Source organism: Arachis ipaensis, chromosome B04 (assembly GCF_000816755.2).
Source record: "Arachis ipaensis cultivar K30076 chromosome B04, Araip1.1, whole genome shotgun sequence".
In the NCBI taxonomy this organism is placed as follows: Eukaryota; Viridiplantae; Streptophyta; class Magnoliopsida; order Fabales; family Fabaceae; genus Arachis; species Arachis ipaensis.
Genome location: NC_029788.2, coordinates 20,706,863 through 20,722,370, shown reverse-complemented (window position 1 = coordinate 20,722,370; position 15,508 = coordinate 20,706,863). Strand labels below are relative to the sequence as shown.

The 15,508-nt window shown below is 37.8% G+C and overlaps 2 protein-coding genes across 2 annotated transcripts; both read left to right on the top strand.

The window, feature by feature from the left end:
• Positions 401–4,271, top strand: LOC107639103 (alpha-glucosidase). The gene is made up of 5 exons (XM_016342524.2): positions 401–656; positions 1,085–1,803; positions 2,013–2,243; positions 2,536–3,182; positions 3,289–4,271. Exons 1-5 carry the CDS (start codon positions 430–432, stop codon positions 4,156–4,158), a joined length of 2,694 nt encoding a protein of 897 aa, XP_016198010.1. The 5' UTR covers positions 401–429; the 3' UTR covers positions 4,159–4,271.
• LOC107636225 lies at positions 5,747–7,079 on the top strand. The gene is made up of 3 exons (XM_016339749.1): positions 5,747–5,876; positions 6,041–6,114; positions 6,435–7,079. The coding sequence occupies exons 1-3, from the start codon at positions 5,747–5,749 to the stop codon at positions 7,077–7,079; spliced, it is 849 nt and encodes a 282-aa protein (XP_016195235.1).

Genomic DNA, 15,508 nt, shown 5'->3' with positions numbered 1-15,508 from the left:
CGCTATTAAAAATATCAATAATAATTAATTGATAGTTATAAATTACAAAACTTACTTCCCTCTAACACTCCTCTTATTATTATGTAATCAATTTTTATATAATATAATACTTATTAAAATATACTCTATAGTATAATTAATTTACATCTACGCGGATCGTGGAGGTCTTATTCTGGTCAATTATAAGACTTCAAAGAACTTTAACATTTTTTTTCTGCACTTAAATTCTGATATTTTAATCTGTTAGAATTTGTCACATGTTAATAATATTTTATTCAAGAACTGGACAATTGAACTTGGTTGATTGAGTGTCTTACTATCTGCCAGTCAAATTGGCAGGCCCCACAATCCTCCGTAGCTTCCAAGATGAATGATTGAATGCATATAAATTGATAGGCCATCATTTTCTATCCAAAACCATTCAACACAATGAAACAGAACAAAGCCTCTCTTCTCCAAATCTTCACTTTCCTCATCTTTTTCTCATCAAGTTCTTATGTTGAAGGAGAAGGAGGAGTTGTTGGTTATGGCTACACCATATCTAGTGTCAATAACAATGCTCTCTCAGCCAAGACCTCCTTGACTGCTAACCTTAAACTCATCAAGTCTTCCACACTTTATGGACCTGATGTTCCACGCCTCAGCCTTGATGCTAGGTAACAATAAGTACTATCGTTATATTGAATCAAATTTATACATACCCATTGAATTGACATATATAAACTTGTTTGTGTGTTATGCAGATTATTTTGACTTATCTAATTGAGTCTTCTAGATCATATACCATTCTCCTTAAAAGAGTACTATTATACAGTGGTAACATAGCCTTAGACATACCAGTGCTAATACAGTATGCAAAATTTGGTTCTCTAATTTATAATTGATCCTCATTCCTATTCATCATCCATTGTGTAAAGACATATTGAAGCTAATATAGCCTAATATAGTACTAAACTCATACTGAAGCAGGTATAGTCTGCATAATTTTCTTTGAAGATGCATTATTCATAGTCATTTATAGCTAATATAGTATATAATATATTTTTTACTGTTATTGGTTATATATATTGTATGTATTTTGCAGTTTTGAGACCAAGGACAGGTTAAGAGTTAGAATCACAGACTCCACTCACCAAAGATGGGAAGTTCCAGAAGAAGTGATTCCAAGAAGCTCCCATTTCCCTCTTCTCCGCTCTCTCACAACCAAAGAATTCCATTCTTCCCACCACACCTACAATCCAAAACAAGCACCAAAATTTTCTATTACAACACCAAATTCAGACCTCATATTCACCCTCCACAACACCACCCCTTTTGGCTTCACTATCTCACGCAAGTCCTCCAAGGATATCCTCTTTGACACTTCACCAGACCCTTCAAACCCTTCAACTTTCCTTGTGTTCAAGGACCAGTACCTTCAGCTATCTTCCTCACTCCCAAGTGAAAAAGCCTCCCTTTACGGTTTTGGTGAGCACACAAAGAGTTCCTTCAAGTTGCAACCAAACCAGACCCTCACACTATGGAATGCAGATATTGCTAGTTTCAACCTTGACTTGAACCTTTATGGCTCTCACCCTTTTTACATGGATGTAAGGAAAGGATCTAAAGATGGAAGCACACATGGGGTGTTGCTGCTGAATAGCAATGGGATGGATGTTGTGTATGGTGGCGACTGGATAACTTATAAGGTGATTGGTGGGGTGCTTGATCTTTACTTTTTTTCCGGATCATCGCCGGAGTTGGTGATGAAGCAATACACTGAACTCATTGGAAGGCCTACTCCTATGCCTTACTGGTCTTTTGGTAAGTCTTATCTACACTCAGTTTTTTAGTACTTCAAGTTTTTAACTGAAGATTGTTCTCATATAGTGCTTTCTAGATTCAAAATATTCTTATTTTATAATAGAAGCAAATATAACATGTGCTAACTATAGATCACCACTGCTTTTCTCCCTTTTTGATATATCTTGCTCCCATGCTAATCCATAAAGTTATAATTTCTTTTGTGAAAGGTTTTCACCAGTGTAGATATGGCTACAAGAGTGTAAATGATCTTGAGGGTGTGGTTGCTAACTACGCAAAGGCACACATACCCCTTGAAGTTATGTGGACAGATATTGATTACATGGATGCATATAAAGACTTCACTCTTGATCCTATCAACTTTCCCCTGGATAAGATGAAAACGTTTGTTGATGCCCTTCACCGGAACGGACAGAAATATATACCTATATTGGATCCTGGTACCTAATTCTGATACCATGCAATTTCTCTCAACCACACACACACTCTTCACCTAATTTTTAGGATAAAGTACACTAATATGCTTCTTGTTTAGTTGATATGACACATTACATCCCCTTAATTTGCCACATTTTGTAAAATATAGGGGTACTTAGTGTCATATAACTTAAATATCAGAGGATGTATGTATATACTATCACCAAGGGTTAGAGAATGTGAGTGTAACGTATCCTAATTTTGATGGAAGCATGTGTGTATCAGTTATTTATATGGGGCTAATTTTGCAAACAGGTATCAATGTAAACAACACATATGCAACTTATATTAGAGGATTGCAAGCAGATATCTACATAAAGAGAAATGGAGTCAATTACCTTGGTCAAGTTTGGCCAGGAAAAGTTTACTTCCCAGATTTTTTGAATCCAAGAAGCCAAGAATTTTGGGGCAGAGAGATTAAACTATTTAGAGAACTTCTCCCATTTGATGGTCTCTGGCTTGACATGAATGAGTTATCTAATTTCATCACTTCTCCTCCTAATCCATCTTCCAGTCTTGACAACCCTCCCTACAAAATTAACAATTCCGGAGCCCTACAACCAATCAATACGAAAACGGTACCAGCAACATCCTTACATTATGGAAATATCACTGAGTATGATGCACACAATTTATATGGACTACTAGAATCCAAAGCTACCAACAAAGTTTTAAAAGATGTAATTGGTAAAAGGCCTTTTATTCTTAGTAGATCAACTTTTGTAAGTTCTGGTAAGTATACAGCACATTGGACTGGAGACAATGCTGCTACTTGGAATGATTTGGCATACTCAATTCCTTCTATATTAAATTCTGGAATATTTGGAATTCCGATGGTTGGAGCAGATATATGTGGTTTCACAGGAAATACAACCGAAGAACTCTGCAGGCGATGGATCCAGGTAACAATTGATCCTAAGATATGGGATAATTTCTTTGTGAAAAACTAAAAAATGGAAGGTATACTATATATATACATATCTAATTCCTTTTGTTTACCTCATGTAGTTGGGAGCATTTTACCCCTTTGCTAGAGACCATTCAGATAAGAATTCTATGAGGCAAGAGCTTTATCTTTGGGATTCAGTTGCTTCATCAGCAAGGAAAGTGCTCAGCCTTAGATATCGCCTCCTCCCTTATTTCTACACATTAATGTATGAAGCACATACAAAAGGGACACCAATTGCAAGACCCCTTTTCTTTTCATTCCCTGAGGATGTCACAACACATGATATAAGTTCACAGTTTCTACTTGGCAAAGGGGTTTTGGTGTCACCGGTGCTAGAATCTGGAGCTGTCACTGTTAATGCATACTTCCCTGCAGGGAACTGGTTTGATCTCTTCAATGTCTCAAATTCAGTGAGTGCTGAATCAGGAAAGTATGTTACTCTTGATGCTCTACCTGATCACATCAATGTGCATGTTGGTGAAGGTAACATCTTGGTAATGCAAGGAGAAGCATTGACAACAGAGGCAGCCCGAAAGACTGCATTTCATCTTGTGGTGGTTGTTAGTAGCAGCAAAAGTAGTTATGGACAAGTTTATTTGGATGATGGAGAAGCACTTGACATGTTAGGAGAGAATGATCAGTGGACATTGTTAAGTTTCTATGGTGCATTACAGAAGAATAGTGTTTTTGTTGCATCTAATGTTACTAATGGAAGATTTGCTCTGAACCAAAGATGGGTCATAGAAAAGATCACTTTTTTGGGAATTCCTAAGCATACTGAGTTGAATATTGATGAGAATGGAACAAGTTCAATGAGGAAGATGGTTACACATGTTGAGAACTCTTCAGAGTTTGTTAGTATACAAGTTTCAAGATTGTCACAGCCTATTGGAAAAGCATTTAAGCTAGAAATTCAAATAAAAGGTTGAAGGGTAGCTAAAAGGAGGATTGCTTTTATAGCTGCAATTCCTTCTCAAGTTTCTTCAGCTAAAATTATTGTGGTAATTATTATGGCATAAAAATTAAAATGTCATTTTTTATATCTGAAATAAATGTGACAGAATACTACAACATGGCTATGAAGTTAAAATATAAATACATAGATATCTGTGTTAATAATAAAGTTTTCATCGCAAAATATAGTTATATATATAAATATTTAGAAGAAACTGCGTTAAAATTGAAACAGAATTCGTTCTAAAAAGCTAAGCTTGTGAACTAATATTGATGCGTATATTAAAAATCTGTGTCTTAGAGATGATATCATTATTTTGAAATCCAAGTAGAGAATAACTTGGATTCGTTTCAAGTTTGAACATGATTTCGAATCTGTATGTGTGTCTATATATATATATATATATATATATATTAAAAAGAAATCTTTAGCCTTTAGATATATCGAAAAATAAATTATATAAGCATTGTTTTTCCAATGTTCAAAACCTCATCGTGCAATTGGTATACTTAAAACAATTCATATATTGAAACAAACTCTAATTGGATAATCTTGTACAAGGAGTTTGTTCCATGTTAAACATTTTATTCAATAATTGACCATTGAGTGTAAGAGAAAGTCCTAATACATATGGAAAAAAAATGCAGATTCTTTAAAGTTAATTAAGTGTTTTATCCTTATAAAATATTCTTTTTTCGTTTTGATCTCTAAACTTTTTTTTGGCTTTGGTCTCTTAAAATTTAAAGGTTTTGGTTTTAGGCTAATTTTTTTTTGCATATGATGGAAGGTTTGGTGTAACGCCCGTTTATGGAGCTTATAGGTGTTTAACACGGGTGTGACGGCAGTTAGATGACGGCGGAAAATCGGACGGTCCGATTTCTTGCAGGTGGGAGGGGACACAAATCGGACCGTCCGATTTGTGGGTGGTGATGTTGCGCGCAAAGAAGTCGGACCATGCGATTTGTAGCATGCGGAGGGTTTTTTTTTTTTTGGCCCAACCAAATCGGACCGACCGATTTGAGGGATGCATTCAAAAAGATTCGCAGAGCACCCAAATCGGACCCAGCGATTTCTGGGTTTCAATTTTTTTCTTCTCTATTATCATGGATGATAGAGTAAGATTAAAAGTGTATTATCATGGCCATATTTTATTACAAACATCGGAAGGAGTAAAATTTGTGTGTGAAAATCCGTTGGATATTATTATTCCATTCACACTGTCATTTGAAGAACTAAAAGGTGTCATTTGTGAGAAGATGGATTCTCAAATATCTAGTACAGTGTCGTGTATTCTGTACAGATATCCTATATCTGTCTTTGGTGGGTTCGTGCAATTTCAAACGAAATACGCGACCGATGAAGCGAGCATGCAAGAAATATTTTCAGTGTATCTTGAAAGTCGGTCGCGAATATCGTTCATCAAACTGTATATCGAGTTCGAGCAATCTGCAGCAGACCGAGATATTGAATTGGAAGATTACAACAGTGATAGTGAAGAAGAGTTCGAAAGTAACTACGAGGTTATTGATCCGGGTGTAGACGAAGATCAAGCTGACGAGGCTATGGTGGCAGATGTGGCGGATGTGGCAAATGCACTAGCAAACCAGCAGCCGTTTGTGGAGCCGAGTTTCATGCGGTCGTTGGATTTGGAAGCCATGCATGCACCGGAGTTTCCTCAATATGTAAATGCAGGTGCGCCATCAATTTAAATTAAGATTTGTTAAAGTATGATTTGTCCATGGGTTTTGAGTTTAGGACAAACAGTAGAGACAACGGTAAATAGGCAAAATATAACATGTAATTAGTAATTGTTTAATGTTTAATTATGAAGTGAACATGTAGGCTAAGAAATGTAGTATTTCCCGTCATCGTTGGTAAAATCGGACTGGAATGGCCGGTTCGACCGGAATTGCCGGTTGACCAAAAACCGGTAAATTGGATCTTAGACCGGTCCGGTCCCATGATGAGACCGCACAAGGCAACGAACCGGTGCAACCCGGTTAAATTCGGAGTGAACCGATTAAAGCTGTCAAACTCCGTAAAATTAACAAAATACTATTGTTGCTATTTCATATTGTTTTAGAATATTTATATATTTTTTAAATGTTAGTGAAAAATTTTTACTATGCTTTATTTTTTATTTACATAGGACCGGGTAAATCGGTTCAACCAGTGACCTGACCGGTTCGATCACCGGATCGGTTTTGACAACTACGTTTTTCATTTGTTCTGTGATTATTATTTTATTAGATTATTAGTTCTGACAACTCTAAAATTTGTGATGTGACTGCAGCAGAGCTTCCCCTTATGCCAGATGATGAATTTACTGTGGGAATGGAATTCAGTTCTAGGGAGGCAGTAATTAAGGCGATGAAAGATTATACAATCCGTAAAGGTGTAGATTATCGGGTGCATGAGTCAGAACCGACGACATTCTATGCTAAATGCACCCAGTATGGTGCGGGATGTGATTGGCTGATCAGGGTGAGCAAAATGTCCAGAAAGTTTTGTTGGGAGATAAGGAGGTACAATGGAAGTCACACCTGTACTAGGGCCACCATTTCTCAAGATCATTCGAAGCTGGATTCCAACACTGTTGCAGAAGCAATAAAGCCATTGGTAGAAGTTGACCCGTCTATAAGGGTGAAATCAGTGATTGCGGAAGTACATGCAAAGTTTAACTATACCATAAGTTACCGCAAAGCATGGTTGGCAAAACAGAAGGCAGTGGAGTCAATTTTCGGAGGGTGGAAAGCTTCGTACGAAGCCTTGCCGATATGGTTTGAGGCCATGTGTCACAAGGAGTCATCCGCAGTCGTTCATTTTGAAACAATGCCTACGTATCAGGGAGATGACTTGGTTCCTAATTTTCGTGTACTACACCGAGTCTTCTAGAGTTATTACCCTTGTATTAGAACATTCAGAGGTTGCAAGCCAATAGTGCAGGTAGATGAAACTCATTTGTATGGAAAATACAAGGGTTGTTTGTTGGTTGCAGTCTCACAGGATGGCAACAACAACATCGTGCCGATTGCATTTGCGATAGTTGAGGGAGAGACATCTGAGGCATGGTACTTTTTTCTTAGTAACCTGCGACAGCATGTTGTGACACGTGATGGTGTGGGCCTTATCTCCGATTGGCACGATTCCATTAGGTCTGTTATTGCTCGTAGTAACGGAGCTTGGTCTCCTCCCAGAGCATTCCACATGTTCTGCATCAGACATATAGAGTCCAACTTTCTGAGGAAATTCAAGGCTCCGTATCTGCAATATAAATAAGTCAAATACAATATAAATAACTAAATCCAAGACATGATACATAAATAAGTCCAACACATTCATCATAAACAAGTTCACTAAATGCATAAGTCCAACACATGATACATAAATAAGTCAAATACATTCTAAATACATAAGTCCAACACATTCTACATAAATAAGTCCAACACATTTTACATGAATAAGTCCAACATCATTTTCTCATCGCCCATTTTACATCTTTGACTAATTTCTTGCATTTCTTTGCAACCTTTTTAAAAGCGGATGGGGTATACCGACTAGCGCTCCGACGAGGGGGGTCAACTCTAAGGTTGTATCCTTTTCCTTTTTCGCCAGTGAGTGTACCTATGAAAATATTCGACAACCAACTAATCAAGTCAACTAATCAACTCAAATTATCAATAACCAACTAATTCAATAAACAACTAATCAAATCAATAAATTCGATAACCAACTAATCAACTCAAATAATCAATAACCAACTAATTCAATAAACAACTAATCAAATCAATAATTTTGACAACCAACTAATCAAGTCAACTAACCAACTCAAATAATTCCATAACCAATTGATCAAATCAAATCAAACCAGTCTAACCAACAAATTGTTTTACCTGCAGTAGGCGCTGAACCATCATCTGGACCATCACCCCCATCATCATCATCCTCACCATCCTCCTCATCCTCATCGTCGTCCTCATCCTCATCCTCATCTGCATCCTCATCCCCATCCCCATCTGGATGATCAACCAGAAAGTCATCATTGTCCTCATCAACTGGCTAGTAGCTCTCTAGAATGAGACTCATCGGGACACGACGTGAATTTCCGCTCTGTATGATCCCCCCTCGTGGCATCATCACTCATACTTGAGTCAATAGAAATTCTACCTCCGGAAGTACCAGAGGAAGTGAGCTGTCGAGGTCTCGTATCCAATGACAATCTACTTGGAGCAATCCCACTCGGTTGGGCCCTCTGGTCGGTGGAAATGTCTCCGTAAGCTGGATATGAGTAACCTGGCACAGGAGCCATGAATCCAAGCAGCTGGCTAAACGAACCCTGTTCACCTGATTCTTGGTGTGGGACACTCTAGTACTGCTGATGTACTGGTGGTGTCAAGTAATCCGCAGAATGCGTGTCAGGAATGTATGGAGTGAACTGCTCAGGCTCTTGTTGTGCCTGTGTTTGTGAGGGGGGCGGTGGTGGTGGTGGTGGTGGTTGTACTTCTTGATTCTCCTTATTATGCATAGGATCACCGTGCTGATTCTCTTGCGGTTCAATCTGTGACAGATGCAAGTGGTCACCATATGTACCTCGGTACCAATGCAAGTAGATATCTGCCTGATGTTGTGTGGGCACCGTGTGCTCGACAAGAACATGACTATACCGATTCATCTAATGCATAACCCAGAATGAGTGGGTTCCAGACCAATCTTGATTCTTCGGACCTGTCAGAACTTCGCCGTGTGCTTCACCTAGGTCACACTCTTGATGAGGAACGCCCTGAGTCAAGCCAAATTGCCTCCTCAGTCTATCAGATGCATGTCACTCAATACATTCAAAAGATATAAGCGGAACTGTGGCACTCCAAATAGCCAAATGCTGACGGATGTCAGGAGGAATCACGTCTGGATCGGTCCGACCAATTGCATAAGGCTCCCAAACAAACTGCATACATTATGCAAGTAACCGAGGATTACACAATGAATAATAATACGGCTAAACGAAAACAACTACTTATTTATTACAACAAACCTGTCCTTCTTGCAGAACATCCATATCTCTCCTAAAGTGATCAAGGGTACGAAATCTGTAAGGCCGATTCTCACGCTCCCAGTTATGCCACCTGACATCAGACAATTCGTTAATTTACATTTATCAATACAATTTAAGATACACTATTTCAAAGCTTTTAGTAATTAATTTTACCTATTTGCAATCGGAAAGATTCGAGGATTGCTAGGAATCGGTGCAATGAATGGTAGATGGATCCAAGCCTAGGCAAGCAAGAGTGTCAGCAGACCATCAATCTCCTTACAGTCGACACGAGTTGCCCTACACAACTCTCTGTACATGTGTGCCCTACCCCTGCTCCAGAATTATCTCCAAACATAACGGTCCCAAACAATAACATTATGTGGCACTTCACGTACCTCTGAATATGGATATCATCAACCAACACTAATCGATTTTTCAATGCTCGAAACCACGTCAACTTGATGAAACTTCCCCTACAGTCTGCCTTCCTAGGTGCAACACCAAACTGATCCAAGCATTCAGCCTCTAAAGCCTCATAACTACTCAGTGTCGGTCCCGTAATTGGCAAACCATTCGTCGGAAGACCAAGAATTAACGCCACATCCTCTAGTGTCACGGCACACTCACCAACCGGAAAATAGAATGTGTGAGTCTCAGGGCGCCATCTCTCGATCAGAGCATTAACCAATGCCGACTGACATTAGACAACTCCAATCTGTGAAACATGATAAAAGCCGGTGTCCAGTAAATACCCCTCCACTATTGGATTGTACCGATCCGACGTCATGTAGTGGTCACATTGCAACATTCTAGAACCCTAAACACAAACCATAATATTAATTAATTAACAAATTAAATTTAAAAGAATCAAATTTTCATTATCAAATAACCAGTAACACATATCCAGAATCAATAAAAATAATAATAATAATACTTTATACAAATAACTATTATATTATCTACTAATACTCAAATAACTAACTACTCTATTTTATTCTATTCTAACAACAAACATATAATAATAAATCAATCATTAACCCTTTATTAAATATTTATATTAAACTTATAACATAAATAATTAATTCAATAATTTTTAATTCATAATATTTATTTACAAACGACTAATACATTATTACTACAAAAAAATTATTTATTATTAACAATTAAAACTAATTAACTTATTTAATTTCACACGTACAGAACAGAACAATATTAATACCCTAGATCTTATCATCATAATTTATTATTAATAATCTCTAAAATTATTTTAATTAAACTCAAATATTTAAAAATTACTACTCCACTAATTTCTAACATTATCACTATAATAAATTATTATTAATCTCTAACATTATAATTATTATTTCAACTAAAATAAAATTTTTTGAAGTAAAAACTTACATAATTAGGATGATCAAGATAATTAGCAATGTGGAGCTCCAGACGATTAACATCTTTTATTCTTCTTCTTCTAGGCATAGTTTTTGTGTGGTCCAATTTTTTTTAACTCAAAGCTTCATCAATGGAGAATGAATGAAGCTGGTGGTGGGGTAAATTAGAGAGGAGAATTAAACGAAAGTGAAAGGAAAAGTGAAAGTGAATGAAGGGAGCTTTATGACTTGGGAGTGTATACTTGGGGTTGGTCCAACTGCATGTGCGACACGTGGCTGGGGCACAAATCGAACGGTCCGATTTGTGTACCTACCCAGCCAATAATCGGACCGTCCGATTATTGTTCCTTAAATCGGTCCATCCAATTTGTTAATCCTGGCCGTCACACTCCCATCAAACATCCTGCACCACCATAACGAAGTTATAAACCATCACTCACCCAATATCAAAAATAAAAATGTGTTTAGTTTTAGTTTCTGTTGTTATTTTTCTCCGTTAAGTGTTAATGTTATAGATTAAATAATAATGTAATGAACTAAAATATTGATATAAAAAATGTGTCACATCAGTATTAACTTATTACATCAATATTTAATAAAACAAACTTATGATTCACAGACACTGACACACAGACACGGGATACGACATGAACATGACACAGAATACGCCGACACGTGAATTTTAAAATTTTATAAGACATGAAGACACACATACATATAAAATATAAAGTATTTTTAGATAAATCATAATGATATTTTGATATTTTATTAATATTAAAATATAAATTAATTCTTTTAATTATTTTTAATATTTTATTTTAATTATATCAAGTATTTAAAATAATTTTTTTATTTTAATAAATAATTCTATATACTATATCTAAATTTATTTCAAGAATATATGTTAAGAATAAGATTGGACACGCCGACACGTGATGGTATTTAGGTGTGTTCAAACGTGTTCGGAGAAGAATTTTTTATTTTTTATTAAGACACGGTTGGACACAATAGACACGCGTGTCGAATGAGTGTCGGTGAGTATCGTGTCCGAAATGAGTCCGACACGCAGACACGACAACTCAGCCAATTGTCCGTGGTTCACAGGAACAAACTAACAATAGGGACCAAAACTAAATTTTTTTAAAAATTTTACTAGATAAAAACAGAAAGAGAATTTTATAGAAAAATTAAACTCTTTTATAGGGATTAAAAAAAAAACTAATGAAAGATACAAACAAAATACTTTTAAATTTTATTGGACTAATTTTTTTTTTTTTACAGAAATAAAAAACAGATATTTTACGAGTAACAAAAACTTAATTAAGCCTACAATAATTGAATATGAAATGAACATAACGGCATACCTTAGCTTTCTATCTTCAACATTCAAGACTAAGAAGCCTAGTATGGGTGCGGTTTTGAAGAGTGAAACCAGAACCACTATGTTTCCACCACCAATAACAATCTTCTTCCATATATGTATTTGCCTAATCTTTTGCCATTTTGTTACATATTCATCATCATCAAAAGAAACAGAAGTAGTTGGTTACCAGTAACTTAAGAAACAAAACTCAGTAGTAATAAAATAATAATAGTATAATACTGTATGAATAACTTCTTTTTGACAACCATGTAAGAAACATGTACAAAATTAAGAAAGAGGTGTATGATAGAGAATATAAATACATGGTACATATATGATATCTTCTTCTCTTGGGTTTGTAATAGGGTGCTTTCTACTTGCTGTGGGGAAGATCCGATTATGAAGAGAAGTGTTTTGACTTTAGTAGTGTTAGAGAATTATTAGCATCAATTTAGACTAATTAGTATTGTTTATATTTATATAGTATATATGTATATTAATTATAGGATTCTATGTCTTTATTACTCTGATTCATTTAGCACCTATAAATACCCCTTGTATATTGTACCTTTTATCACACTAAATAATACACTTTTCGGATTACTCTCTCAGTCTTTTGTTTCTAACATGGTATCAAGAGCCTAAAGTTTTTTTTCAATAAAATTCTGTTTCTAGCCTCCTTGTTTTTCTCTTCCGACAGTGCCTCTTCGCTCTCGTTTTTCGATCTGTTTTCGACGCTTTGGTTCGTCACCTCTGGCATCATCGTGTTCTTCGTTTCGTCATCTTTCCAACGCCACCGAGATTGCCGCCAGTAGCCTCGGACGTACCGTCACGCGCCGCCGGAAGTTCGCTGTCCACCTCCATTGTTTCATTCCAGAAGCTTTAGCAGTCGTTGATCTTGGTGCTGATCGCACGCTCCTGGTGCTGCCACGTGTCGCAACGAAGCCATCCCTGGTATCCATGACACGCGCCTGACCCGACCCGACCCGCGCCTGACCCGCATCTCCACCTCACCGCCAGCGTGTCTATCTCGTCCACTCAGGTGCTACCACGTGTCATTGTCTCGCTGACGTCGCTGCTGACGTGGCGCTGACATGGCAGACAAGCGGGACCCTCCCTAAGGTTTTTTGGTGAGCTCTTTCCGATTCTGCACTCCGATTTCTCATTTTCTGCTCCGAAATTGCCATTTTCTCTCCTCTCTTTGATCTTTGTGACCACTATCATGGAAAAGCCAGATGTTTTTGTTGCCACTGACAGAAAGGGTAAATTATGTCGAAACTGTAACCGTTCTGGGTACCTCTTCCCCGACTGTCTTTCTGTTGAATGTCGCACATGCCACCAGACAGGTCATATTAGCTGCCATTATTCACAGCTATTTTGCCGTTACTGCAAGCTCTCAGGACATTTAATTACTGCATGTCCTACTCGCCCACCACGTCCTGATCCACTCCACTCGTCTCCTGTCTCTCTATCTGATATTGCATCTCTTCTTCAACGTCTTCTCTCTGTTTCTGGTAATACCCCTGCTGCTTTATCGACCCCTCCAAGTAATTCTAAATGGTACTTTGACTCGGGTTGCTTTAATCACATGTCTCCGTTGCATAATATTTTCTCGTCCATGTCTACCACTACAAATGGACCTTCTGTCAATACTGCAAATGGCTCCCTCTTGCACGCAACACACAAGGGTTCTATATCCCAGTCAACTCTTAATCTTCCTGATACTTTTTATATTCCCAAATTAAACTTTAATCTTATTTCTGTTGGTCAACTTGTTGATCTGGATTTTGAAGTCACTTTTTTCGTTTCTGGCTATCGTGTACAGGATCCTCGGACAGGACAAATTATCGGGACTAGACGTAAGGTCGGAAGGTTATTTGAACTCGAGAATCTTCATATTCCTCATGTACCAAATCTCTGTGCTGCTTCTTCTCCCTCTACCCTTCACTTATGGCATCAACGTCTTGCCCACACCTCCTTAGGAAAACTGCGTCCTCTTGTGTCTCAGGGTGTTTTAGGTCAGGTTCCAAATGAATCTTTTGATTGCATTTCTTGCCAAACTACCAAACAACCTGCTTTATCTTTTCACAATAATTCATCTCTTGCTTGCTCTCCTTTTGATCTCATTCACTCTAATGTTTGGGGCCCCGCTCCCACTGCCTATATGGGCGGAGCTCGATACTTTGTCGTTTTCATTGATGATTATTCCCGTTTTACTTGGGTTTATTTGATGACTAATCGCCATGAGTTACCTCAGATCTATATCAACTTTGCTATTATGATTAAAACTCAGTTTTCCAAGGTCATTAAGGTTTTCCGACGTGATAATGCTATGGAATACCGTGATTCCAAACTCTTAGCCTTTCTTGCAGAATAGGGTACTTTGTCAGAGTTTTCTTGTCCTGGTACGTCTCAACAAAATGGTAGAGCTGAACACAAATACCGTCACATTCTTGACTCCGTCCGTGCAATGCTCCTTTCTTCTTCGTGTTCTGAGCGTACTTGGGGTGAAGCTATTCTTACTGCTGTTCATGTTATCAATAGACTCCCTTTTTCTGTTCTTGTTAATGTTACTCCCTTTGAGTGTCTTTATCATACCCCCCCCAGATTATAGTTCTCTTCAAGTTTTCGGTTGTGTATGTTTTGTTCTTCTTCAGCCTCATGAACATAGTAAACTTGAACCTCGGGCTCGTATGTGTTGTTTCCTTGGTTATGGCACTGAACACAAGGGTTATCTTTGTTGGGATCCTCTCTCTAAACGTATTCGTATATCTCGTCATGTTGTCTTCTGGGAGCACCACATGTTTTCTCGGTTCTCATCCTTTGAGTCCATTCCTACTACTCAGTCACCTTTGTTTACTAACCCCAATGTTGATCTTTTTCCTAGTGATGGTTCTCCAGATTCTATCTCGAGTGACCCTCCACAGCCTCCTGTTCTTCCGCTTTCTCCATCTCCCGATGATTCCAGACCAGACGATGATCTTGCTCCTACCGTCATGCCTCCTCCTCCTGCTCGTTCTTCAAGGTAAGGAATCCACCTCCTCATCTTCTTGATTATCATTGCTTTTCTACTATCCTTCATCAACATGAACCTAAGTCATTCAGAGAAGCCTCCTCAAACCCAAATTGGCAACAAGCAATGCATGAAGAAATACAGGCACTTGAAAAAGCACACACTTGGGATTTGGTTGATTCTCCTTCTGATCAGGAAGTTGTGGGCAGTAGATGGGTATACAAGATCAAGACTCGCTCTGATGGATCTATTGACCGTTATAAGGCCCGCTTGGTTGCTCAAGGTTGTACGCAAGAGTATGATATTGATTATGAAGAGACTTTTGCTCCTGTCGCTCGTCTTACGTCTGTTAGAGCTCTTCTTGCCATTGCCGTGGTTAAAAAAATGGTCTCTCAGTCAGATGGATGTGAAGAATGCATTTCTTAATGGGAATTTGAAAAAGAAAGTCTATATGAAACCACCTCCGGGATATCCTTATCCTTCTAATAAGGTTTGTCTCCTTCGCAAGGCACTTTATGGACT

Coding starts and splice junctions, on each gene's coding strand:
- LOC107639103 (XM_016342524.2), top strand. CDS start 430: ATGAAACAGAACAAAGCCTCTCTTCTCCAAATCTTCACTTTCCTCATC. Junction 657..1,084: donor CGCCTCAGCCTTGATGCTAG/GTAACAATAAGT, acceptor TGTATTTTGCAG/TTTTGAGACCAAGGACAGGT. Junction 3,183..3,288: donor TCTGCAGGCGATGGATCCAG/GTAACAATTGAT, acceptor TACCTCATGTAG/TTGGGAGCATTTTACCCCTT.
- LOC107636225 (XM_016339749.1), top strand. CDS start 5,747: ATGGTGGCAGATGTGGCGGATGTGGCAAATGCACTAGCAAACCAGCAG. Junction 5,877..6,040: donor TCCTCAATATGTAAATGCAG/GTGCGCCATCAA, acceptor TAAGAAATGTAG/TATTTCCCGTCATCGTTGGT. Junction 6,115..6,434: donor TGCCGGTTGACCAAAAACCG/GTAAATTGGATC, acceptor TTATTTTATTAG/ATTATTAGTTCTGACAACTC.